The 26,179-nt window shown below is 37.6% G+C and overlaps 1 protein-coding gene and 1 pseudogene across 2 annotated transcripts in view; one reads left to right on the top strand and one right to left on the bottom strand.

Annotated features, from left to right (window-relative positions):
- Positions 1 to 26,179, bottom strand: part of ERICH3 (glutamate rich 3) — a 106,601-nt gene that overhangs the window by 52,440 nt on the left and 27,982 nt on the right. Inside the window, exons 4-7 of one of the 2 annotated variants that reach the window (XM_060622022.3) lie at positions 22,978 to 23,049; positions 20,935 to 21,063; positions 15,981 to 16,139; positions 11,474 to 11,692 (exon numbers count right to left, since the gene is read on the bottom strand). In XM_060622022.3, the coding sequence (XP_060478005.3) occupies positions 11,474 to 11,692; positions 15,981 to 16,139; positions 20,935 to 21,063; positions 22,978 to 23,049 (579 nt within the window). Of the gene's footprint in view, positions 1 to 11,473; positions 11,693 to 15,980; positions 16,140 to 20,934; positions 21,064 to 22,977; positions 23,050 to 26,179 lie in introns of those variants that run through there. The other variant, XM_078451781.2, reaches the window with a different exon arrangement.
- LOC144617087 (large ribosomal subunit protein uL24 pseudogene) lies at positions 8,202 to 10,177 on the top strand (annotated as a pseudogene).

Raw genomic sequence — 26,179 nt, 5'->3', positions numbered from 1 at the left:
ATGCAAGGTAATAGTGAGATTATGGTGGAGGAAAGGCCTGCCTCATATGTACAAAATGAGAAAGTGGAAGTTGAAATGTTTAAAAATAAAATAAAGGAAATGACAGCTCTTCACCTTTTTCATTTATTCTTACTCATTTTTTTTTTCCTGCCAAAATGTGTTCCTGATAACATCTCTTTTCTCCTGGGTCTAGTTACTTCATTCTTTTAAAAAATATTCCCCAATTATTGCCACCAAGTAACCTTTTTTGGATTTTAACAGGAGGCCCGAGTGACAGCTCGTGATTAAATACGTGCAGTAGGAAATGAATAATTGTTTCCTTCAGTTGACTCAATTGCCTCTATACTTACCATCTTCCAAGGTTATAAGGACCCAGGCTGATGAAACTTTAACAAGGTTTCACGGCCCTTTCTGCTGTCCTCAAGCAAGTATCAAAACCTTCCATGAACATTCAGTTCCATTTCAGGAACCAGAGCAGGGCCTCATGCCCTTGCACAACTAAGGGTTATCTTTCTTACTTCCTGTACCACTTGCTTATGACTTTCCTTCTCATTTCTTTCCAGATACCTCAGGCAAGTATAATCTGAGCTGACAAAGAAACAGCATGCTCGTTGAGTGGTTAACTAGTCAGCCATCACATATGTATAATATTTAGCATTCAGTTAATATACTCAATCTTCAGGGGCACCTGGGTGGCTCAGTCGGTTAAGCATCTGACTCTTGATTTCAGCTCAGGTCATGATCTCATGGTTCCGGACATACAGCCCCACATCGGGCTCTGTGCTGACAGTGTGGAGCCTGCTTGGGATTCTGTCCCCCTCTCTCTCTGCCCTTCCCTGTCCCTCTCTCTCTCAAAAATGAATAAATTTAGTATATATATATACTAAATGCTACTGGGCCCTCTTTTATCTCTGCTTAGGCCTGAGTGAGAGGTGGACGTAAGAGACTCTAAGGGGATCAAAGGGCCTGTTCTTGCTGATAGCATTGGGCAGTTACTCCTCTTCATCCACTTAGCCAAGCCCTGATGAACTCCAAGCACCATAGAGTCTTTTTCCAGGCCACTGGGATAAATCTGTAGTTAGTAGAGCGGCCACAGAATTTATCATCCAAACTGGGAGACACAGTGAAAGAGGTATCACTAATAATTATACTAGAAAAAAACAAACACAAATTTGAACTGTTCCAAGAAAACAGATGTTACTCTATTCGCTGGTCTCCCTATTTCTAGCCTGATGTCTCTCAAAACCTCCTTCCTCTGTGGTATCACAGTGATCTATTGTCACTAAATAGATTACGTGACTCTTTTGCTTGAAGTCCTCCAAAGATTCTCAATATCCATGGGATAAGGTCCAACATTTCTCAAATAACAAAAAAATGTCTTATATTCTTAACTTCTACTATCTCTCAACTATTTGCAATTTCTTTTGATACCTTTAAAGGCCCAGCAGCTGCACCAATTGTAGTGGTCCAAACACTACCAAATACTTTTAATCTCCAGACCTATATAAGTCTGTAAGTCACATGGCAGTGAAACCATTCCCCTGTATCCCTCTCACTGTCAGTAGATAAGGACAGTATCTTACTGAACTTTATGCCCCCAGCGTCTTGCCAGTGCTGACACCTAGCAAGGGCCTAATAAACATTGATCTGACTGGACACAGCCATGGAACAGTTAGGGATTCCACATTCTTTCCTTTGCTGAGACAAAAGCTACAGTGCCAGTATGATGACACTGCCCTAAGTCAGAAGCTTTCTGCATTTATAGGAACTCGATAGGTACCACATCATGAAAACGGATTCACAGGGGCCTGTTAGACAACACCTTTGGTAACTAAGCCGTGACAAAGATGGATTCAAAGCGTGGATAAGGAGTAGCAGGCAGTCCCCACGTTGACTCTGATTCAGGTCTTAGGGAGAGAAAATTCCCAAGTGAGCCAGAGTTAAGAGTGTGCCATTGTTCGATGTTCGTATCCTAAGGATTCAAGAAGCAGCTGGTTGTAAGGGAAACCTCTTCTCACAGTATTCATTTGGTTCCTCTCTTTCTCTTTCCTTTCATGCTGGTGTTTCCTTGTTCTCTCCTCCTCCCTCCTTTGCTTTCGTTATGCTTCCTCTTTTCCCTCTCCTCTTGCCCATTTTTCTTCCCACTATATCGCATGTCTGGGGCTTATTCCTGACATGCCCCCCAATGCCTCAACCCTTCTGGAGGTATCAGAGCTCCAGATTTTGAGGAGGTGGGGTTGACACATGAGCCTTCCCTTCCTCATCTCTTTCAACAGAACACATTCAGTAAGTCTGCTCAGAGGTAGAAAAGATCTGGCTGCGTTTTGCTTTTGGTGAGAAAGTCTGGAAAGCTTACAAGATCTGCCAGTTGGACTGGCTTTTGCACCTTTTTAAAAGTCTTTTTTAGTAATGCAGTTACCAAACTGCGATGTTAATTTTAAGCGAAAACGTTCTTTAAAGGAAAGTGCCTGAAATAAATCAAGCCTATATGAAATTTGTTGAATTATCCTATATTAAAATCATGCTGATGCTTTCCTTTTTCATTCTCAAATCTGAGTCCACTGGTGAGGAAAACCAAGAATAAAAAATACCAAGATAATATGTTGACTAGAATGGAAATTAAAAAAAAAAGTTAAAGTAAGTCAAACAAAGGAAATATGCAATCTCTCTCACAAAGCTAACATTTGTTAGACTTTATTTGTTGTTGAAGAAAAGGGATCTATGTCTGAAAGGCATAATTTATTTCTATAATATTTCCATAAGCTAAATAGTACAATTCAGAGTTTAATTTTTTGTATGCATAATAAGGTAATACCTCTTTATGAACACAATACTAATAAACACTTGATTAAGTGTAAGTGAAATCAAATGCCTGCCCTCAACAAGCTTCATAATCTGGGAGTAGAAGTGACAATTAACAAAAGTACATGAATATTGATACTAAGCAGAATATATGAGGGACATAAGAAAGTAACAGAATCATTTTTTTTTTTTTTAATTTTAGAGAGAGACAGAGAAAGAGAGAGTGCACGAGTGAGGGAGAGGGGCACAGAGAGAGAGAATGAGAATCCCAAGCAGGGTTCATGCTCAGTGTAGAGCCCAACTCGGGGCTCAACCCAATGACCCTGGGATCATGACCCGAGCTGAAATCAAGAGGGAGATGCTCAACTGACTGAGCCAGCCAGGTGCCTCACAAAATCCTTTTGAAGAGAGGAAGAGATGGGATCCTATTAGGATGTATAGCAATCACTACAGAACATAAGGCCTCTCACAGGGGCTGGGAGAGGTGAGAAAGAAGATACAACCTCCTTCTTATATCTCAGGCACTCACAGGCAATTCATAGAAGAACATCTCTGCATTGAAGAAGCACCTGACCAATTGTGATTAATATCTTCAAGGATTTGAAAGAAAAAAGACTTGTAGATAAATTCCATATAATATGGATTTGAGGATTACAAATGTAGGCTCTTAACTGTAAGTATAGTGAGTGTATACACTTAGTCTGCCACTAACTAGTTATGTGATGATGGCCAGATTATTTAACCTTTCTTGCCTCAGTTTCCTCATCTTTAATATGGATAAATTATCTCATCTCTTTCTTGAGTTTATTGTGTGTATTAAATGAGAAAATGTATGTAAAACACGGAGCAAAACTCCTGGAACAAAACTCCTCCTTCTATCTTCAAATGGAAGATAGAATCATTGCTGCCATCATTGAATATAAACATAAACATTTTATTTTATTAAAAGCTAACAAAGGTAATTAAATAAGAAAAAAGTTATATAGATGATTTAAAAGGGAGTAAGCATCAAGCAGAAAGTAATAACAGAAAAAAGCACAGATCAGAGGTGGGGAAGTGGTGGGCCAACCAGCTGAGGGTCCAGGGAGTAGCTCAGTTTAGCTTGGATGGGAGCGGAAAGCTGGAAAGGAGTCAAAATATGAGAGTCCTTGAATGCCAGTGTATAAGCATATGTTTTTATTCTGATGTTTTGACATCTGGAGCCTTACTGACTCTGGGGAAACTACCCCTCCCAAGACATTCCTAGAGAGGGTAAATGACTTCCCTGGGAGCATGCTTTTCATGTACAAACTAATCAACCCAAAGCTCACATCCACCCTCCCCCTACCTCTGTGACCTGGCTCTTAAAGTCTGGGCCAATATTCCCCTGCCCTTAGAACCCCCTTCTCTAGGACCAGAAAACTCAGGACAGCTTCCACACTCTGGAGCCTGTCGAAATTCTTCATACTGTTCAATCCTAAGCCTGCTCACCCCATCTTTCCTGTTCCTTCTCTCAGAAACCACAACAAAGGCTCTTGCCCATGTTTCCCTCCCACTTCCCAATCTCCTGACCAACCTTGGTGCGGCCTTGTGTAGTCCTGCATGACTTATGTGATGGTTAGTTTTATCTGTCAGCTTACCTGGGCCACAATGCCCAGATATGTGGTCAAACCTTATTCTGGATAGAACCCTGACTATCGTACATGGTATGCCCCTTCCTTTGGGGAACTGTTAAGTGCAAAGTGTCCTTTCAATGACAAACATCTCCTGATCTATAAGTCTCAACATACCTGAATAATCATAAAACCTACATTTTAAAGCAATGAAGCAGAAAACATACCTGCTTTCATTAGGAAAGAAGCTGGTGAAGGTTTTAATCAGGGGAGGAGTATGTTGGGAGCTATTCTATCAAGTTTTATTTAATTGCATCATGTAGATTCTCTCAGTACTGAGATGGACCCAGCTTGCTCTTGCTTTGCCTTCCTGCCTTTTACCCTCTGCTCCCTGAGTCCATCTGCTCGCTTCCTACTCTTCTTTCAAAGCCCATTTCAAATGTCATCTTCTCTCTGAAATGCTCTTCAACCTCCTCAAAGCGAGTATTTCCTTCATTGTGCTTTATTTATACCACTATGACTATACTCACCACAATGTGTCATGGTTAATGGTAGATATTTCTGTCTCCCTTGCTATACTGCAATCCTTCTGAGAATAAGGATTTGGCTTCACTCATCTTGGTAACCTCAGCACCCAGCACAGTGCTTGTCACAATCAATAAGAGCTAACTTGAGCTATTTGTTGACTTAAAGGCATAATGGAAGTATGTAGATGACTGCAACAGCCCTGTGAAGAGTTAGGTAGCCAGTCCCTGACCCGGGGATGTGGCACTGAGAAGGGAAAGGGATTATCAGACACATGAGCCACCGTCCAGGTGCTAGAGATGTACAGCCTGGGACAGCAGCCACTTACCACATTTGGCTGTTGGGCATTTGAAAGGCAGCTCATTTGAATGAGATGCACCATAAATATAAAATGCTTACTGAATTTCAAAGACATAGTATGAAAAACATTGTACAGTGCTCATTAAAACTCATACTGATTACATGTTCAAATGATAATATGTTGAATACACTTGATTAAGTACAATATGTTAATAAAATTAATTTCACATGTTTCTTTTTACCCTTTTTGGTATAGTTATGAGACATTGAAATTGCATATGTGGCTTGCATTATATTTCTATTGGATATTTCTGATCTGGAGGACTTAGCAATTAACTGATGTGTGATCAGACAGAAGAAGGAATCCTAGATTTTGAGCCCAAATTACTGGGAAAAAGGTCATGCTTTATGAGATACGTTAACTGAATGGATGGAGAAGCTGGCTAAACCATGTCAAATTTAAGGGGAAGCAGAATCTACCAGTCAGGCACCAGTAATTGCACAGGACTCATGGGGAATGTAGGAGGTAGGGAGGGGACCTTGACCAGATACAGAGAAAGCCCAGACTAGTTCATGCCTGGAGAAGCTCTTTGTCCTTTATTTCATAAAACATATAAAAAAATAAAAACAAACCTTGTTTGTTTGTTTTTTTAGATTAGTAACTATAATGATTAAGTAGCTTCTTATTTAAAAGCTTATGTTTTCACATTTATATACACCATTTATGGAACCATTCACATTTTAATAGAGGTGACCAGCAATATTGTGTGAGAACATAAAAATCTGCAGATGTGTGAGGTAAACCTCAGGGCAAAATCTAACTAGTCTGTAAAAGCGGTATAACTAGTCTCACAGATTCTGTAAAAGCAGTGTAACTAGTCTCAGATTCTGTAAAAACAGCGTAACTAGTCTCACAGATTCTGTAAAAACAGTGTAACTAGTCTCACAGATTCTGTAAAAACAGTATAACTAGTCTCACAGAGTCTGTAAAAGCAGTGTATCTAGTCTCACAGATTCTGTAAAAGCAGTATAACTAGTCTCACAGATTCTGTAAAAACAGTGTAACTAGTCTCACAGATTCTGTAGAAGCAGTATAAAAGCTCTGCTGGTCCTAGAACAAAAGGAAACAAAGCAACAGGGAATAGTAGCAACTTGCCAGGCTGTAAGATCTACCACACCTTGTCATTTAGCTCCATGGATCATCCCCTAGAGACACAGATCACAGAAGGCAGAGACTGTGCTCTACAGAAGAACAGGCCTTATTTCTTTGCCTTTTCTGACATGGTTTTTTTTTTTCCTTTTAAGATGATTTGGAGGATGCTTTGGGGGTGGTAGGCATAAAATGAGTAAATTTAATGTACAAACTACTCATGAGAGCCACCTCTCCTTAAATAAATCTTTTCTAGATTTCTATAAAGTAAATCAAATTACTGAAGGAAAAGTGCAAGACTTTCCCCACTGTGACAATTTTATTCTATACCTGAGGACCCAGGAGCTAGTGACAAATCCAAGAAACATCTAGGAAGTTCCTGAAGTCATGTGACAAGATGACTACATCTGGAATACAAAAACAAGAGTCAAGGTTTAAGCCTGTAGTGATGGCTAATAAGTGTGAAGGAGAGTAACTTCACGTTAACTGAATGGAGGCAAGATGAGAGGTAAAAGGAGGCAAGATGAGAGGTAAAAGGAGATGGCAAAGAAAGATGAAGGTAGAGTGTCATGGAAGGCAAAGGAGGAAAGTTTCAAGGAAGAGGCAATAGGCAATAATAGCATAAAATGCTACTATCAAAGAAAAATCATGGTAAGTAGAAAATACAAATGAAGATGGCAGAAGTAAGTCTAAGTATAATACTAAATCAAATAAATGTGATTGACCTAAACTCACTTATTAAAGAACAGATATTTTCAGATTGAAATAAACACAAAGCATCCACATGCTACGTAAATACATTTAAAACCTAAAGTTTAAATTCAAAGATATTAAAAGGCTGAAAGTAAAATGAATATATATACACACACACACACATATATATAATATTAAATACTATATATTAAATACTAATTTAAAGAAAATAAGTACTGAGACAACAGAGATCTTAAGGCTAAAAGTAATGTGATAAAGAGGAACATTTTTTAATCATAAAGAATAACTTCACCAGTAAAATAGAATAATCCTAAATCCGAGAGCATATGACCAGGGATTCTCAACATTACAAAGCAGAATTTGACATAATTATAAGGAGAAACTGACAGGTCTACAATTACAGAGAATGAATTATCTCTAGAAGTTAGGAACTGAGAGAGCAGATAAACAAGAATGCTAAGCATGTGAAAACAGGAAAGACATAATTAACATTTCTTATCTACTGGACATTTATAGAACTCTATTCCCAATATTAAGAGATTCACTTTACAAAAACTGAATATATATTAGTCCACAAGGAAGTCTCCACAAATACCAAAGAATCAAAATCATAGAGTAAGACATGTTTTATTGATTTTTTAAAAAGTTTATTTATTTATTTTGAGAGAGAAAGGGGGCATGAGCAGGGGAGGGGCAGAGAGAGAGGGAGAGAGAGAATCCCAAGCAGGCTCCAAGCTATTAGCATGGAGCCTGACCCTGGGATCCATCACGCAACCATGATATTAAGACCTAAGCCAAGATCAAGTGCCAGATACTTAACTGAGCCACCCAGGCACCCCAGAGAACAAGATGATTTTTAAAAGTAACATTGAGTGGCGGGACCTGGATGGTTCAGCCATTTAAGCTTCTGACTCTTGATGGTTGTGAGATTGAACCCCACATTGGGCTCTGCACTGGGCGTGGAGCCTGCTTAAGATTCTCTCTCCCCCTTTCTCTCTCTGCCCCTCCCCTGTGTGCTCTCTCTCTCTCAAAAAAAAAAAAAAAAAAAAAAAAAAAAAGTAACATTCAGTGAACCAAAAGTGAGTTCTTAGAATTAAAATAAGGCACCAAAAGAAAAAACTCAGTAGAATGTGTGGAAGATAAAATTGTGGAAATCTCTTGTCAAGTAGAACAAAAAAAAGAATGAGAAAATAGAAGAGAAAAGCTAAGAATATTAGAGTTTCAGTCTAGTAGCTCCAGCATTCCCCAAACAGAGATTCCAAATAGAGAGAATAGAAGTTTGGAAACAAAACAAAAGACCAAGTCAGGCTAAAACCCTGTAACTCAAAAGACAGACATGCTAAGGTCTATGGAAGCCAGGACGCCCTCTGACACCATGGTGTTGCTAACCCCAGTGCAGAATGCCCAGCAGAGGCTGGCTTACATGCTTATCTGAACTTCACTTGTCATGGCCACAGGGTGGAAAAGTCCCTGCTCTCCCCTCCGTGCCCAGTACAGAAGCCCAGCCCATCCAGTGGCTGACCCACACTAGGACTTGCCTAGATGCCCTGACCCTGGTGAGCCCCATCTCCCTGGGAAACTCTCATGACCTGGCTTCTCTGACTTATCCAGAAGAGGCTCTTAAAACTATCAAGGAACCAAACTTGGACTCTGACCCAAAGACTCCATTCAGCTTCTTTCTCCTTTCTCCTATAAACATTGTTCTTTCATTACAATGGTAGATTTGAGCTTATTTCTGAAGTTTCATGCATCTAAATCAGAGAACTCTGAAGAGAAACAGGACTCAGTTAAGAAAGAAGTCAGTATGATGGTTACTCTGGGAAGCAGTAGGGGATGTGATGGGGCAGGAAACGGGGGCTCATAATATGACAGCAGTGTTCTACTTGGTTAAGAAATAATGATGTGTACATGGGTGCTTGCTTGATTACTGTTATTTAACTTGCACATATAGATTTAATATGTTCTTATGGTTTATGAGATATTTAAACCCTTTTTTAAAAAAATTAAAATATGAATGGGTCGAGCTTATTCCTGTAATATATTTTAACATCAGAAGATCAAATGCTGCCAGCATGGGAATATCACGAGAAACTCACTGTTCTCATTAAATAGAGGCCACAGACTTCAAGAGCACATGTTTGCTGGCTTAGTGCAGGGGGACCAATGCCAGCATGTACAGTTCAGAGGTAAGTTAGTAGACATGGTGGGTTTTATTATTGGCCCAAATATTCACTGCCCCACTCCGTGGGAGGAAGATACTTCTTCTTCCACCGCTGTCAGGCTTTGGTAATGGAATTCAAACAGAAGTTTCCCTGCTGAGTGGAATCTTAAAAACTTTCCATGGTTCTGTCGTCCATGAAGGCAACATACCCCAGACATACCCCAGACAGGGACTGTTTCTCCAGTCTGGGTCTCAGAATTGCAGCTGATCAACAACAGACGATTATGCGAACAAGAAATAAACTCCGTTCTTCCCTTCTGCAGCCAGCCACCGCTGAAGAGCCAGCAGCCAAAATGAAGCCTCAACTCCTTGTGACTTCCGACCCAAGCAAGAACCATAAAAGGCATCCCAAAGCACCTTCCCACATTCGCAGAAAGATTAGGTCTTCCCCTCTTTCCCAAGAGCTGAGACAGAAGTACAACGTTTGATCCATGCCCCTCCAAAAGGATGCTGAAGTATAGGTTGTGCAAGGACACTACAAAGGTCAGCAGACTGGCAAAGGAGTCCAGGTTTACAGGAAGAAATGGGACATGTGCATTGAGCAGGCACAGTGAAAGAAGGTGGGCCTTCACCCTGGAAAGGTGGTTATCACTAGACTAAAACTGGACAAAGACCACAAAGAGATCCTTGAATGTAAAGGCAAGTCTCGCCAAGTAGGAAAGGAAAAGGGCAAATATAAGGAAGAAACCAATGAGAAGATACAGGAATAAAGTAATCTGATATACTACTTTAAATAAAAACTGTTAGGGGTGCCTGGGTGGCTCAGTCGGTTAAGCGTCCGACTTCGGCTCAGGTCATGATCTCACGGTTCGTGGGTTCGAGCCCTGCATCTGTCTCTGTGTTGACAGCCTGGAGCCTGCTTCGAATTCTGTGTCTCCCTCTCTCTCAGTTCCTCCCCTGCTCATGCTCTGTCTCTCTCTCTCTCCTTCAAAATAAATGAAAACATTTAAAAATTAATTAATTAAAAACTGTTAAAATGAAAAAAGAGAGAGAGAGAGAGAAATCAACCTTTGTTGTTGTAAGCTGAGCTGCCTGGGGTTGTTTGTTAGACTAAACCGACAGCCAACTACTCTTCAGGGGACTTTGTTGGAGGAGAGAAGACGAATCTCAGGCTACGCACATGAAGAGAAGATCCAGTTCCTCTGTGGAAGCCTGGGTACGCTGAGAGACAGAGATGTATGTTACAGGGAGGATGAAAATCCAAATTAGAGAGGAGAATGACAGGCAGTGGAAAAAGGTAAAATTGAGGACCCATGGGACAGTGGACCTCTGACATGAGGAATACAAAGTTCTTCAGAAGCCATAACAAAGGAAGAATAACGGTGAAAATGGAAAAGAGAAAATTTGGGCAAGTGCAAGGAAGACAGCTCCAATATTTTGAGGTTATTGATGCAGAGAGCTGTGGGATTCAGATATGGAATGAGGTCAAAAAAGAATGCTGGAATGAGGCTGGTTTAGAAGAGTCAGTACGCAATCTGCGTGCAAGTCGGAACTTCACTCCCTGATTCTCAATCAGTGAAAGGTAGACCTACCTATCTGCTAATAATCACAGAAGTTACACATAATTTTCATTAGTTGTGTATTTACATGATAAAAATTAAGAGATCTTTTGCCTTTGTCCTATAAAGTGTCCCCGTACAGTCTAACTGGTCTTAGGGCTATTTTTTTAATCAGTATTTTGAGAAAATGAGTACAACAAGCTCTACTATTTTCAAAGAACACTGAAAGAAAAGATTATACAATATTTTCCCAAAAATCACTAAAAGGAAGCTCTAATAGGTACTTGATGTGGGATTTTATGTTTTTTGGTATACTTAAGTCTCTAAATTTTCACAAATTACATGTTAAAATACTTCTGATAACACGTGATTGAATGGGCAAATTGAAGGAAATAAATAATTTGGAAATGGGCATAGTACAAACTAAATTTGACCTCAAGATTTACTGGATTTTTTAATTAATTGTGCTAAATTACTGAACTGAACTACTCAAGTATCTGATTTCAGATTCATTCAAGCTTACAATTACATTTATAAAATTATTATATTTATTTTTGTAAGGCACTTGCACTTGATTTCCCTAGATTCATTTTTACTATACATCCAGAAATTTAAAAGCATAATGTAATCTGTGCTAAATTAATAAAAGAAAACTTGATTCCATATTCACCCTGGTAAAGAGAGGCTCTAAGCCATTGGGAGCAGTGGTTGGACGAAATCTTCTCCTTCTCCATGATTCAAGTCTATTTTCCCTTGTGATTTTTCCTTTGTGGGGAGGAGGTGAAGGAGGAATAGGCATCATGTAATTGTTAATGTTTGGAAGTTGATAGCGATTCACTTCCTGTGAATTGTCCATGGAGTTCTTGAACTTCATCACTGCTTTCTTGCCCTGCAATCACATTTCATGACATAACAACCAGTAAAACAGAAGTAGTGACCAACATAGCCCCAAATTTTAAGACTATGGTTTACATTGCATGTAAACACAACTGACATCAATAGGCAAACTCAAAACACTTCATGTTTTTATCGAAAAGTGGCTTTTTGTAATATCCACAGCAAGTTAAATTTTCAAAAATTTTTAACCTTAAGTCTATTTTTAAGCCAAATACACAGTTATGGCATTTTCAAAGTACTTTGGGATTTTTCTTCAACAATCCATTAAATCTATGAGGACCCAGCACAATTAAACAATTTAAAGTCAGGAAGTTTGGAGTATTGTACTTTGAAGCAGGGTTAGATAGTCCACTTAACAGTGGAGTGTTATTATTACTTTTTTCACACTGATTTTCACCCATCCTGGTGTTATTACATTCCTTGATAATATAATATCTAGGAACTAAATGCAGACTCTGACCCAAAGACTAGAAATTTTTCTCCTAGAAATTCAACTTGTAGGAATAAATCCTACTAAGATACTGCACAATACATTGATATAAATGTGTATAAGGGTACACACACACACATGCACACCAAATTTAGTTGAACCATCAAGTCCAACAATAGAATATTTAATTACAATTTTTTGTGGTTTTTGTAATAGATTCTCACCAGGCTTCAAAAAGAACAGTATGAATCTATTCATCCTGACATAAAAAGGTCCATGCAATGTGATCACACATTTCTTTTAAATAATTTGTATGTGGATTTTGATAAAAATCAAGGATGACAGGAAGACTTTGAACTAAGGGTTGCCTTTGGGGATTTGGATTATTGGAGCATATCATTTTCCACCTTATATTATTTCCACCTTGTATTATTTGCAAAAAATGTATCAATCAAAAATTAAAGAGCACCAAAGGTATAATCAATAATTATATCACATTTTTCAAGTATATTTGAGTATTTGAATTTTCATAAATTGGTCATTTTTGTGTATCTGAGGTAGTTTCCCACACTTTAAGGCATGTTTAATCACTTTTATCCATTTTATACCCATTTATTTGGTATGGTGTTTTCAGTCAATTTATTCTTTGAGATGCTTTAATATAATGAAAAGTTATTGTTAATAAAGGGGAGTCATTCTCCAAACATTTCTCATTGCTAAATAAGTAAAGGAGGATAAATAAAGGCACATATGGTTCATATTTTGATTGAAAGCAACATTTATGTGAACATAAAGGGATTTAAATAGGCACCAAGGAATTCAGAATTGTTAAATAGTTGATATGTAGGTGCCATTTATGTTCTCATTTTTCTTTTTTCACATTTTCTGATTTTTCTGTGATGGGGTGCATTGATATTGTAATACAAATATAAATTAAGTGAAAATAATAAGAACAATAAAATAAGAACAATGAATCCAAACTTTGAGGCTTTGGGTTTGTTTTTTTCTAAGTAGTTATCAGTCAATAGTATGCCTTATTTGGAAACGGATTAGTGAATTTTTTAAAAAATTAATATGCCATTCCTTACCTTGCTTTTTTAGCCCAAAGTGTCTTGGACATCTTTCCATGCTGGTACAGATAAGTTTACCTTATTATTTTGTTTAACATACTTTAATAAACTATAATATTTTTATACAACATCCTATTACATTGTTAGGTGTCTTCAATTGTTCACTATTGCAAATATTATAATATTAAATATTCTTGAATCTATTTCTTTCCACATATGTGTATATTCCTAAATTCCTATATATAAAAATGCTTGAGCATGTTCATTTAAAATATTGATATTCCCACATTGTCTTCACAAATAGTTGTACCAATTTCTACACCTATCAGTAGTGTATGAGAAACTCTCATTCTAAGGATAATCATTTTCAATCAAGTCACTATTTTTACTCAGTTGCCTCTTAACCACCCTGTTTTGACCAAATTGCTTTTGCCTGAATCAAAGATCCTCATTCCTGATGCTTAGAAACTTGCTTATGCCTATTTTCCCTTCAAAAGATTCTCCTCATATGCATTAACTTTGGGAATGCTGGCATCTTTGTAAATAGTTTCTTCATTAAACTCTTTAAGAAAGCAATAAGAATTTAGTGGGTACTCATTACATACTCAGCAATCATACAGACTACTATTCTTGAGAAATTTCTAGTCTGATTTTATATTAAATCATCTTCATCATCAAGGCAATGGAAAAAATTACTTGTATTTCTGGCCAGTAGAGTTTGCCTATGTATATTACAGTAAAAACTCCAATAAGTTAGAGACTTTTGTCTGCCTTGATAATTGACATATCATCAATGCCTAGAGCAGTATCTAGTCCATAGTAAGTACCTGATATTTACTAAATGAAAAGTGTAAGTTTACCTAATTTAAATTAACATGGAATTGATCTCAACCTTGTCAGCCTAAGTAAGCTACCACTAAGTGGCTATCTCTTGCTCATACCCCAAAATTTGAAAACAGGAAAATATAAGGCCCTATGCAGATTTAATAAATCTACCCAGTGTCTCAGAGCAGAGCTGGAAAATCACCTGAAGGAAAAAAAAAATCCCTCCCTAGCCAGCAGAACTTGAATATTACTTGACTGATAGTATTTATATATCTAACAGGAAAATGTGTCTACCAAAGTATAGGAGCTTAGGAAAAAATATAATCACGTTGGCAAATGTGGAAAGTATAAAGTATATCCCAGCACTATCTAGGGGAGAGAAAATCCCACCTATTGGACTTTAAATATTTCCAGTCCTAATGGCAAAATTATCCCAGGAAGATACACAGGATTTTAGCCAAAGACCTTTGAGTTTTCTGGTACCTTTGGCAAGCCCATTCCTAAGATGAGATAGGTACATCAAGCCATTTTAATCTGATTCCATCCCCCTACATACCATCATTCTGATTCCATGCTCACTAAGCAACCTTCTCATTGTGATCTGACTTCCCATGTGGGTCTATCTACAGAGGGATAATGACCTGCTTCTACAGCTTTGATTATTTGATGTCTGGTGAATTAATGGCACTTGATTATGATTTGGCTCCCTATTTTGGTTTACTAAAGGAGAAAAATGAACTTGTTCTGTATTATTTTAGTTAACCTGAGACAATCTCTCAGGATCTGACCGTTCCTGGACACTAGCTGAAACAGGAAACCTCTAGGCTTTCTAGCTGATCCTAGAAGGTCAGCTTAATTGACTTATGAATTCACAAGCTTCTGCCTAGCCCTAAGCACCATTCCCTATACAAAGTGCTACCACTCTTGGTTTAGTTTCTCCTGCTTTCTAGGAAACAACTATTAAATTAACTAAAGGTTTGGGAAAAGTGCTTCATAAGCTGAAAAGCATATTAAATGGATAAAATATTAGTTATTTGTTAGAGTTATATTTATACTTTTATCATGAAACACAATCATTTGTCTGAATTAATTTCTTAGTATCAAGGTTATCTGTCAATTGTAGATGAAAAAATCTTAATTTCAAAAAAAGAAAAAAATATCTTAATTTCATATGTCTTATATTTCCTAATAAGAAATGGAACTAAATTCACCTATTTGAATTCAGTGACAACTGAACTCGTGACACAGATTCTTTCTTAAGCTCGCAAATGTTTCTTCTTCATGTTGGAAATACAAAGGATACCCTCCCTAATTACTGAATGTTCTAATGATTCCTCCCTGCTTAACTAACTCATATTTTATGTTTACCACATCTCCCTCCTCAGCTCTATTAAAATAAGTTCAAATTACCAGAGATATAACCTTGAAAATGAAGCAAGTCAAGCTCCTATGTGTGATTAATTCACCATTTTTTAAAGATGGACATTCTTTTTCTTCTGTATCCAACTTTCTCCAGAGTCAAACTTGAAGCAATTTCATACACTGATGGTAAAGTAAGTCAGCATGCAAATGTAAGCCTATTCTTGGAAAGTTTCATTTTCTAGGTTTCATGCATTTAAAATTTAGAATCAGTCAACACTGGGTCTATTCTGATAGAAGTCATACCTGGCTATAAAAAGTTTCTCTTTGTTTTTTACACATCCATTCGAATTAATGAAAGGTGACCTTATATTATTACAAATCTATTCCTTACTCTTTTTGCTTAATAGCACAGAAATCATAGGCCTTCCAGTTAGAGTAAGATGTAATTAAACAGAAGTACATAGTAAATGCTTAATAAGTGCACAATATAAATTTCACTGAGTAGATTAATTGAATCTTTGTATCTTAAAACCTTGGTAATCTAATATTCTAATGAAGGATAAAAAGATATTTCTTGAAAAAGTAACATTTACCCCAATGGGAAATGGAGCTTCATTTTCCAGCAATGAGGTTTTCAATCTGGACCCCGAAGTTATCTTTGGAACGGTTCCTACTGCAGGATTACTGGGAAGAGGCTTTAATCGAATTGGAGGCTGCATATTTCCTGGGGCAGTGTATGGTCGAGGGGCTGTCTAGACAATTAGGGAAAAAAATTCCATTTAAATTAGTATCTTGACATGTTTCCAGAACCAATTAATAACCCAACAAATTGCCTAGAGTAATTAATGGTGCCTTTTTACTGAACAGATTAAACTTTAATTATGTCCTTCCATTATACATAGCCTTATGACCCAAAGTATTTGTTAAAACATATGGTGTGGAAGTCCTCTACATAACTAAATGCCACAATTATAGAGTATTCTAGACAAAGGAGATGTTCTCTGTTAGGTTCCTGTATTTTATTCATTTTGTAAACTTGCTGACAATACCTAATTTATTCGGTGCATGAAAATGGCTTTGCTCAATTAAATGTTACCTTGAATAATGTTCCTATTTTAGAGATCTAAAGAGATATGATTGGAATGGACTCATTTCCATTTAAATGTTTTCAACATAAACTACTGTTGAGTCCTTTACATCTTAAGAATGGTGCTGAAGTAAAAGCAAACAATATGATTCAAAAAGAGAAAAGGCAGATGCCTACTATAATACATTACCATTTATTCAACTTCTCCCTTGAAATATCAGAAAAGTAAAAATGAAAAACGGTAACCGGCAAATGGAAAACACTGTGTAAAAATGGAGAGGTTTTCTAGGCTGGATCTTTTCCATTTGCCCCTCTTCTGCCTTCTCTGCCCTGCTCTGCCCTCTGGGAGTCATTTCTTTACTGACTGCACCAACTAATCTCAGGATTCCAGTTGGATTTGGCCGATGATAGGCACTGGCAGGGGATCAGAAGACAAGAGGCAAGAGGTTGGGGTCTTAATTCTCCTGGACCCTTCCCACCAAAGGTTGTGTGTGATGGGTCAGCTGAGTCCACAGCTCCTGTCAGGCAGTCCTCTCCTAGCTGACAAGTCCTGCCTGCTGGTGCTGATACCCAATCATTCCATCTCCCTCTCTGGTCTAGGTGCGTGGTTTCCCATCGTGTTGACCCCAGCACGTTTAACATCCCCAGTTGGTTTTCCTTAACCCTGGCGGCATCTTTGTAAATAGTTTCTTCATTAAACTCTTCCTAATTACCCTATTTGTGTGAGCCATCTGTTTCCTGCTGAGACCCTGACTGATGCATTTTCTAATCAAGAATGTACTATAAAGAATATAAAAAGTGCGGGTATGGAGCATCAGAAATGCTTTTTGTGCCACTGACAGAACACTTTAAGTTTAGTATAAAGATCAGCAACCTTTCAAGAAGGAAAAACAAGGTTTTTGGCTCCATTGTTCTATTACAACAAAAAGTAGGAACTTGTTAAGAATAATACATGTATATTTGGGCAAGAGAATTAGAAGGATGGTGTATAAATGCACTGACTCAAGAACAGTGAACAAATATTCAACTCTGGAAAAGTGTTGTGTAAATACATAAAAAATGATGAGACAGCTCCTACCACCACAATTTGGTCTGAGTGTCATCTTTACAAGTATGTCATATGTCACTAAATGTCTGATTTTGTTAAGTCAACATTCACTGGATTCCAACTATAGGCACTATGAGGAAAATAAAAAGTAATTTTTAACATCTAATGCAACACAAGACAATTAGTGCCAAATAAACCACACAAATACTGCCAAAGAGACAATAGCAACAATAACAGAATATCTAAGAACTAACAGGACTTAGAACTAAATGTTGTTTGGAATAAACCAATGAGACTAGGACAAATTCAAGTTTTCACAGAAGCATTTTATCCAAATGGATGATCAAGGGAAGAAAATGGATGAGCAGAGAAGAAGAATGATAACTTTGAACATCGAAGTAAGGAAAGCTACTTGTTGAGACAGACATGGGAAGGGTACCAAAAATAATATTGTTCAGTATCTGTTTTTCTTTCTTCACTAGTAATAGAATTTTTATCAGGGAACGTGGCTCTCATAAATAAAAACTATATTTCCCAGCATCTCTTGCAACTCTGTACAGCTGTATGCCTAAGATTTGGCCAACTAGATGTGAGCAGAAGTGATACATGAAACCACTATACCGAAGAGATGTGCTGTCACTTTCCCTTTACCCCCTTCCCTCAGATTGAAATATTCACATGGTGATATGCCGTCCTGGCTTATGTATATGAAGACAACACACTAAGTTTGGCAGATCAATGACACAATAGGAGTCTGAGCTTTTGATGAGCTCACACAGTAGCACTGGGCACAACAGCTGAAACTCACATAAGTGTGTTACAGTAGGGAAGGCACCGTTATATTTAAGTCATTGCTATCTTGGGTCTCTGCACACAAACCTCTTTCATGACCTATATGGAATCCTTAGTGGATTGACTAAGGCAACATTTGATTTAAAGAAATAGAACACAAGATTCTATGAGCCAAAAGGCAAAATGTCTTAAAACCCACAAAGATATATCAAACTAGAGGTTTCTGAACAAGGAAATCAGATCATCCAAAAGAATTCTTTAACACTCTGTAAAACAAATATGCTTAAGACTCTCTCTTGTCAAATAATTCAACTGAACACAAACACATTGAAAATCTAATATAGGAATTCAAGAAAGCAGGTTACTATAAACTAGAACATGATCTATTCGCTTCTGTGCTCTAAATTTTATTTCCCCCATTTGCATACAGATATCATTCAGTTAGATGAATATGGCAGTCAAATGTTTAACTGATTACATTTATCTCTAAAAACAAATCTGCATCATTCAACTAACAGCTGTGAGCTACAAACTGTTGTAGTTCACATCAGAAGCCACCTTAAATTTTGCTATATTTGAAACTGTTTGTAATATATTTTCTTGGAATAAATACGGCACTGTAGCTTAACATTTTCAAAACTGTACCAGAATGTGAATTGAAACTGACTACCTGGTGGTTACTCAGCTTAGCTGAGCATTTTTAATTCTTAGTAGAAGATCTCCAGGGGTGAATTTCCCAAGCTTGTACAGAATTAGTTGAATGGTTTTCCACAGTTTTAATGGGAATGGTGTAGCTAAAAGCCTATATGCTACTCTGAAAGTTTAGGTTCAATTAGTGACCAAGTGCAATAACTATTCACTGGATGGTTTCTTTCTTTATTCAAGAAAGTTAAAAGAAAAATCAATGGCAATATCCCAAAAGGATTATTTTCTCCATCTCAATGGCACACAGAGGTCAGGAGTCAAATTTAAAGGATATGTATCCAAGTTGGGAGAATTAAAAGGAAGATTTGAATTTCTGTAAAATGGGAACTACAATTCAGAGATCACAATAGGTATCCCCTATGGTGCTTTTGCACCATAGGGGGTGACCAAGTGAAGAATGGTGGCTTACCAGATAGAAAGGCTTCTGAAGTGCTGGTGTCAGTGTTTCCTGTAATTTTTAAATTACTTTCTCACTCCTGCCACATTAAGATCTCCTGGATGTATCATAAACTACTTATTGAGGGTGTTCAGCTGGAAAATTGAAAAGAAAGCCTTTCAAGGGTTTTTCCTCTCTGAAACAGGTGGGAAGATGGAAAACAGCCCTTGATTGTTTCTTTTGTTTCAACCAGGTTAAGCTTTTGAGAGCCTAGTGAATTTGCCATCCAAAACCAAAAAGAATTATTTGTGTACGTATACATTTAAATGAAGCTTGGAAATATGGTATCAACAAAGGGAAAACGGTTGCTTTTCATAACTTGAGCTGTTCATCGGGAAATGTCAAAACATATTTACCTTTGAAAAATGTCAAAGCTTAACACTATATGCGATGAACCTACTTCAACAATCTGGGAAAGCTTTGCAATTTCTCTACAAATATTGTGCAATCCAAAAAAATGTTCATGCTAACAAGAAAATATATTAGGCCACATAAAATAAGAATAAAGATGTGATCAAGCAATTCATTTACAACTTAAACCATCAACCTCCAGCAAATATTTTGCAAATCTTTTCCTGTATCTATATTGTTTCAAGCTACCTTACCTTCTTTCAAACAAATATCATCTCTATATTATAAGTGAATCAAACTGGAATGAAATGTCGGCATGAAATTTCTTTAAACAGAATCTCTGTATATTTAAGTATTTTTGTTAGGGTATATGTACATGCTTTTGATAAAAGAAACACAAATATAAGTATATAGCCCACCATGCTATACAGTATGACTGAGTTTGTGTGCATAAATAAGTTTTACAGATAAGGTGAGAGTGGAGGGAGCAGCAAGACAAAACCCAGAGGTCAGAAAACACAGAACATATGTGGAACGACTCATGGTTCCACAATCTTGCTGTATTGTAGGGTGCTAAAGGGTAATCATGAGGGGAAATATTGAGTTGGCTAAATTGAGGTCATAGGGCTTAGAGTTTTAAATGTCAGGTGGAAGGATCCAGGTTTTTCTAAACATGTCACAGAGCCAGTAAAGTCATTTCGGTATGTAAGTAACATAAATAATCTTCACTTCAAGAAAACTAATCTATGGGGCACCTTGCTGGCTCAGTCAGTTAAGTGTCCGACTTTGGCTCAGGTCATGATCGCACGGTTCATGAGTTTGAGCCCTGCATCTGGCTCTGTGCTGGCAGTGCTGAGCCTGCTTGGGATTTTCTCTCCCTCTCTCTCTCTCTCTCTCTCTTTCTCACTCTCTGCCCCTCCTCCACTTGTACTCTCTCAAAATAATTTGAAAGGGGTGATATTGATTGTAACTGGGACATTCAGTAAAGACAGTTGAACAGATACAAAACCACATTGTCATTTAGTAGGATTCACAGAATTATACAGACAAATAGAATTCTTTCTGAGAGTCATTGGAAATTATAAATTAGTTGGAATGGCACATGACAGAGTGTTTAATAAGACTCACCAGTGTTATTGGACTGGAATGTCCTTCATCAACCAGAACACTATGGCCACGGTTAGTCTTTGGGCCAACTGGGGGGTGAGGAGATAGGATTGGCATGTTATTTTCTATAAACCATCTTGTGGATTCTCCCTAGGATAAGAAAGTGATTTGATAAGTTGATGCATCATTAGTAATCTAGGTTAGGTTATTGCCTGACAGGTAAGAGATACTTTATTATTAAAGAAGTCCTTTCTCATTACTTTCGAAAGTGTTCCTTCTGGGGTGCCCGGAACGGAAGTGTTCCTTCTGGGGTGGCTCAGACGGTTAAGCATCCCACTTTGGCTCAGGTCATGATCTCGTGGTTCATGAGTTTGAGCCCCACATCAGCTCTGTGCTGACAGCTCAGAGTCTGGAGCCTGTTTCAGATTCTGTCTCTCTCTCTCTCTCTCTCTCTCTCTCTGCCCTCCCTCGCTCATGCTCTGTCTCTCTCTCTGTCTCTCTCTCACACAAGAATAAATAAAATATTTTTAAAAATTTAATTCAAAATAAATAAACATTAAAAAAAGTGTTCCTTCTGAAGTCTATCATGACAGTCAGAAAAAGTTTCACAGCTGTACTGGGGCTTTGGGTGTGTTAGTAAGAGGCAGGAATTTCAGTCTCCTATGTTGGAAGAAACAGCTGTACTCAAAGAAATAGCAACGGATACAGTGCATCCTGAGTTTTAGCAACAATAATATTTATTTATCTGCTTTAAGCAGATCATTACAAGAAGCACAATGCTCTTCACAGCTCTGATTAGTAAAGACTACCAGCAAGTATTACTTTTCTATCTTAAAAAATAATTAAATCATGCCCCAAGCAAGAGGGTTGCATATTACATACAAGGAGCCTAAATCATAGGTCTTTCACCAAGTACAGCTATAAAGTGAAAACCGTTATAAATAAAAATCATATAGGGAGGAAGTGGAGTGTCCATCAGGAATTTCTGCCACTGTTGTAATACACCCGTGTGCTTAGTCAGTGTGTCTGGCAACCTGGGTGAGGGTGAACCACACACTGCTTCAAGCAGTGTTCGTCACTATTTCCAGTGACCATTCTTCTCCATGAGTATTTAATCAGTAAATCAGAGAATCTAAAACTCAGTCCTTGATGCAGGACAATATTGGCAAAGTTGATCTCTACATACCAACTTTTCTGATCTTGAAAAACTCCCCTATCTGCTGTTATTTAACAACACTTTCCTAACAAGATTTTCTTTTGACCATGATAAAATAGATTTGAGTCTATCAGGTAAGAGGGAAATATGACTGTCTTCTATGGCAAGTTGTTCTACAGAAGCTTTACAAATAGTTCTCAGTCTGTGAAATGTGTCTTAGGTCCCACATTTGTAATACGACACGGAAAATAAAGAATAACATGTGAGTTTGAGTGGCTCAAAAATAAAACTGCTAACCTAAACTGAAGCCTTTCAAACATGCTTAATTGAATCTCTTATCCTCCCAATTCAAATTTATGTTTTATAAGTTCACTTCAAAGAAGAGATGTCAAATACAAAAATGGAAAAACAAGGAATTTTTAAATGCCTTGTACAGAATGTCTAAATCTTATGCTTTTGTTTGCCAAATAGATCTTTCCTGCCATCTATTTCCAAGGGTCATGCTTGCATGAAAATGTGCCATTGTATAATTTTTAGAATGCCATTTCCCACCACTTTGGGAACATCACCATCTATTTTCAGCTTTTTAAGACAAAACACAAAAATCCTTTGGCGTCTATCACATATCAATCAAGAAAAGATAAAAGCAAAATTTCAAACTTGAAAAGAAAGTTTTCATGTTTCCTTTGAAAGGTTTGTACCTTGTAAAATTTATTTTGCACAAGGAGCTCCTATTTTGCCAAGATCTTCTGAAATAATGGTGGCCAAGACATAGTCTTGGTGAAACTATCACCTGACTTCAGCTGAGTTACCCAAAGGTAAAGTGCCTTGAAAAACTTCAATAACAGCACCACTGACTTTTAAAATCATAAAATAATTTAGTAAAAGAGAATTGTGTAGCTCCTTACCTTAAATCTCTGAATTCGCTCCTTCCTAGCCAAGCTCTCCAGTTTTTTCTTTATTTCAAGCTGATGATAACGCTAAGTACACAGGAAAGAATGGAGGAAAGGATCCTATCAATTATAGCAAAGAGTTTTTTAGAGGAGAATAATCCCCCCAGCTAGCTGTATTCCAATTCCCCACCTTGTCATTGAGATGGAGAAGAATCACCTGCATACGTGTGCAAGTGGGAATATAAATTGATACAACTCTTTGGAAAACCAATCCCTAACATAAAGTGGTGAAAAGGGTCCCAATCCTTTAACCAATACATTCTACTTCAAAACCTAGGAGAAAATCAGAATTAAAAGACAACATATCTGTGTGGTACACAAAGATGCTATCTGAAAGGATTTTTCTCTTCCAAGCAAAAATTCAGAAGCAATATAAACCGTATAGAGAAGGGTTAACTTTTGGCCACATCTGTATAATGAAATAGAATATAATCGTTAGAATAAGATTCATAAAGAGTTTCTTTAAAAAGAAAGATTGAAAATGCACGTAATGCAGGAGCAAAGTAAAATACAGAATTGCACAGAACTATGATTTAATTGATCACACTTATACTGTGCGGCTGTCCCTGTGCCAGGAAGTCACATCCTGGGCAACATCTCTTCTGGAACAATGCTAATTGCTAGGCAGTCTCACTCCACAAGTGCAGAAGCTGAGGCAGAGGACCATGAATTTGTCCCAGGTCACATATCTAGTCAGTGGTGGAAATGTAATTTGAAGTTCAATCTATTGGACACTAATTTCCTGTTTGTTTGGTTTTTACTTATTTACTTATTTTTCATAAAATGTGTCCCTGTCACAACATAGCATATTTTTATCAATGTATATGTATAAATAGAGACTAAAAGGGAATGTGAGTATGTTAACAGCAGTTCTTTCTGAGACAAAGATTTTATGTGGTTATTTTCCTTTTTATGCTTTCTTGCATTTTCCTAACTTTCTGTAATATATTAATTATATAATTTAGAAATAAACCCCATATGAAAATAATCTGCTCACAATTTTGTTGGAAATCATTCAGACACATTTGAGAGCGTTTTAAAGAGTGGTTTTTTCCTGTTTTTGATCTCCTCGTGCTTCCTTTTGGACCCTGCAGGCTCCATCCTTCCCTACCCAAGTATTATCAACCTCTTCAGATACTTCCCTTTCTTCTCTCCCTCTTCCTTGCTCTCTCACCCACTGATCACCATTTTGTGAGATTCGCTACCAATCATTTTCCATCTTTTATTTATTTCCAAGTCTCTGCAGCCCTCTCTCCTACTGCCCCTCCTCTTCACCAAGGCCACCAATGTCTTTGCCTCTGGGTCAGACCAAGGTCCTTTTCCCCCCAGTACTTTCCTGTTTAAGCATTGCACATTAAGCTTGTGAGAGCCTGCTGGCTTCCAGGACACCTTTCCATAGGGCCCAGGTTTCCACCACGCGAGGGCTCTCTCCTACTCCCTGTGGTAGGTAGTTCCTGGGCCCCAGCAGTGCACTGCCACCCGCCAGGTTAGCGCCCCCAGAATTGCTCTGGCTCCTTCTTCCCCACTCCATCCTCATTCAGTGTCAGTCTCTCTCCCCCTTCACATCTCTAGGGACAGCTGCCTTTCCCCAGCGTGTCATGACTGCTGTGAGTCCTTACCCTTGGGCAACAGCTTCCTAACTGACCTCCCATTTCCACATCTTTCTAATGATGCTCTGCTCACTCATTTTACGCCGTTGCTGAAAAACGTCTCATCGCCTCATCACCTATGCTCCAAACCTAGTTAGGAATTGAAGGCCTTCCAGAAACCAGGCCCCAGCTTACAGAAGAGTGCCTCTTCCTGCTGCTCCTTCAACCAACCTGCCTTGCAGTCTGGCCTCAGTGAGCTTTCCTGCCCATCCACAATGGCCTTTCCCCTCTAACGTCGCGCCAGCTGTCCTCACTCTCTGGAATGTTTTTCTCATGCTTTCATGTGCAGCTTCACTCAGCCTTCAAGGTCCAGTTCAAATAGCAGGACCTCCGTTCTGCTTCCTCTGACTTTCATAGAGATAAGTCATCATTCTCTACTTCCTGGAACTCAGTCTGTTTTTCCTCTCTTCTAACACTTGATCACTTTCTACAGTAGGTTTTTGTTTTTGTTTTTGTTTTTTTTGCTTTTTTGTTTTTATATATCACAGCTATATCACATAGCTTCAAACTGGTACGTGGTAAGCCTACAATTAATGATTAATGTTTGTGGTATGAACAAATACATGAATATTAATGTAACAACATTAGTAAATAGCATCAGCATAAAATAAATGTGAGATAAATGTAACAATTTAGAGACAGCTATTCTATTTGTTAATTATATTAATATATTACATATCATAGTTATATATATTACATCATATGAAATTATATTATATATTCTATATTAACACTTATCTAAGACATTTATTCCAAATTTTAAGAATATACAAAGACTCTTAAATGATAGCATATTCTAGTTATGATATGTAAGTTACATGAAAGTTTGGAAAACCAAAACTTCAAGGATTAAAGCTAATACAAAATTTAGTGCCTATTGGGTAAATTTGAAACTAAGTATAGATTAATCTACTGTACTATTTTTTTTTAACATTAGTCGCAGAATTCCAACTAATACTTTTATAAGCAAGTGAATTTGAATGATTCCATATAACTCATGCACATGTCATAAAGCACAAAATGAATTCCTAAATTAACAGATCATATACATCTTATCTGAATGCAACACTTGTTCGGTATAATGGTAGCATAATAATAAATATTTTCAGTGCCACTACACTTAGTATTGGTTTACTGGTGATTCTACAGTTGTTCATAAATGTTTACTGCACTCACAGGTCAATGATTTTACCAGCCAAGTTTTCTGATTTACTGCTGTATGGTCAAGCCAAGAAGTGACATGCTTTTTCACAGAGATTAAAATGGTGTTGATGCTTGAAACTATAAGTTCCATGGAGCAAGGCTAAAATAATTTATCAAGTTAGCTATATATCCTACTAAAAATGCCATGTCAGGTTTGAAAAAAAAAGTTGTTGATGCTCGGTTTATGAATCTATGCTGACCAATGTGGCCTAAAGTGGGAGGGACAGCAGATGTTTCAATGCCTCTTCCCTGAAATTTAGCATACGGCCCAGCTTCAGAGCCTTAAAAGAATAACAAATCTGAAA

Source organism: Panthera onca, chromosome C1 (genome assembly GCF_046562875.1).
Source record: "Panthera onca isolate mPanOnc1 chromosome C1, mPanOnc1 haplotype 2, whole genome shotgun sequence".
In the NCBI taxonomy this organism is placed as follows: Eukaryota; Metazoa; Chordata; class Mammalia; order Carnivora; family Felidae; genus Panthera; species Panthera onca.
This window is presented reverse-complemented; position numbering and strand designations above follow the sequence as displayed.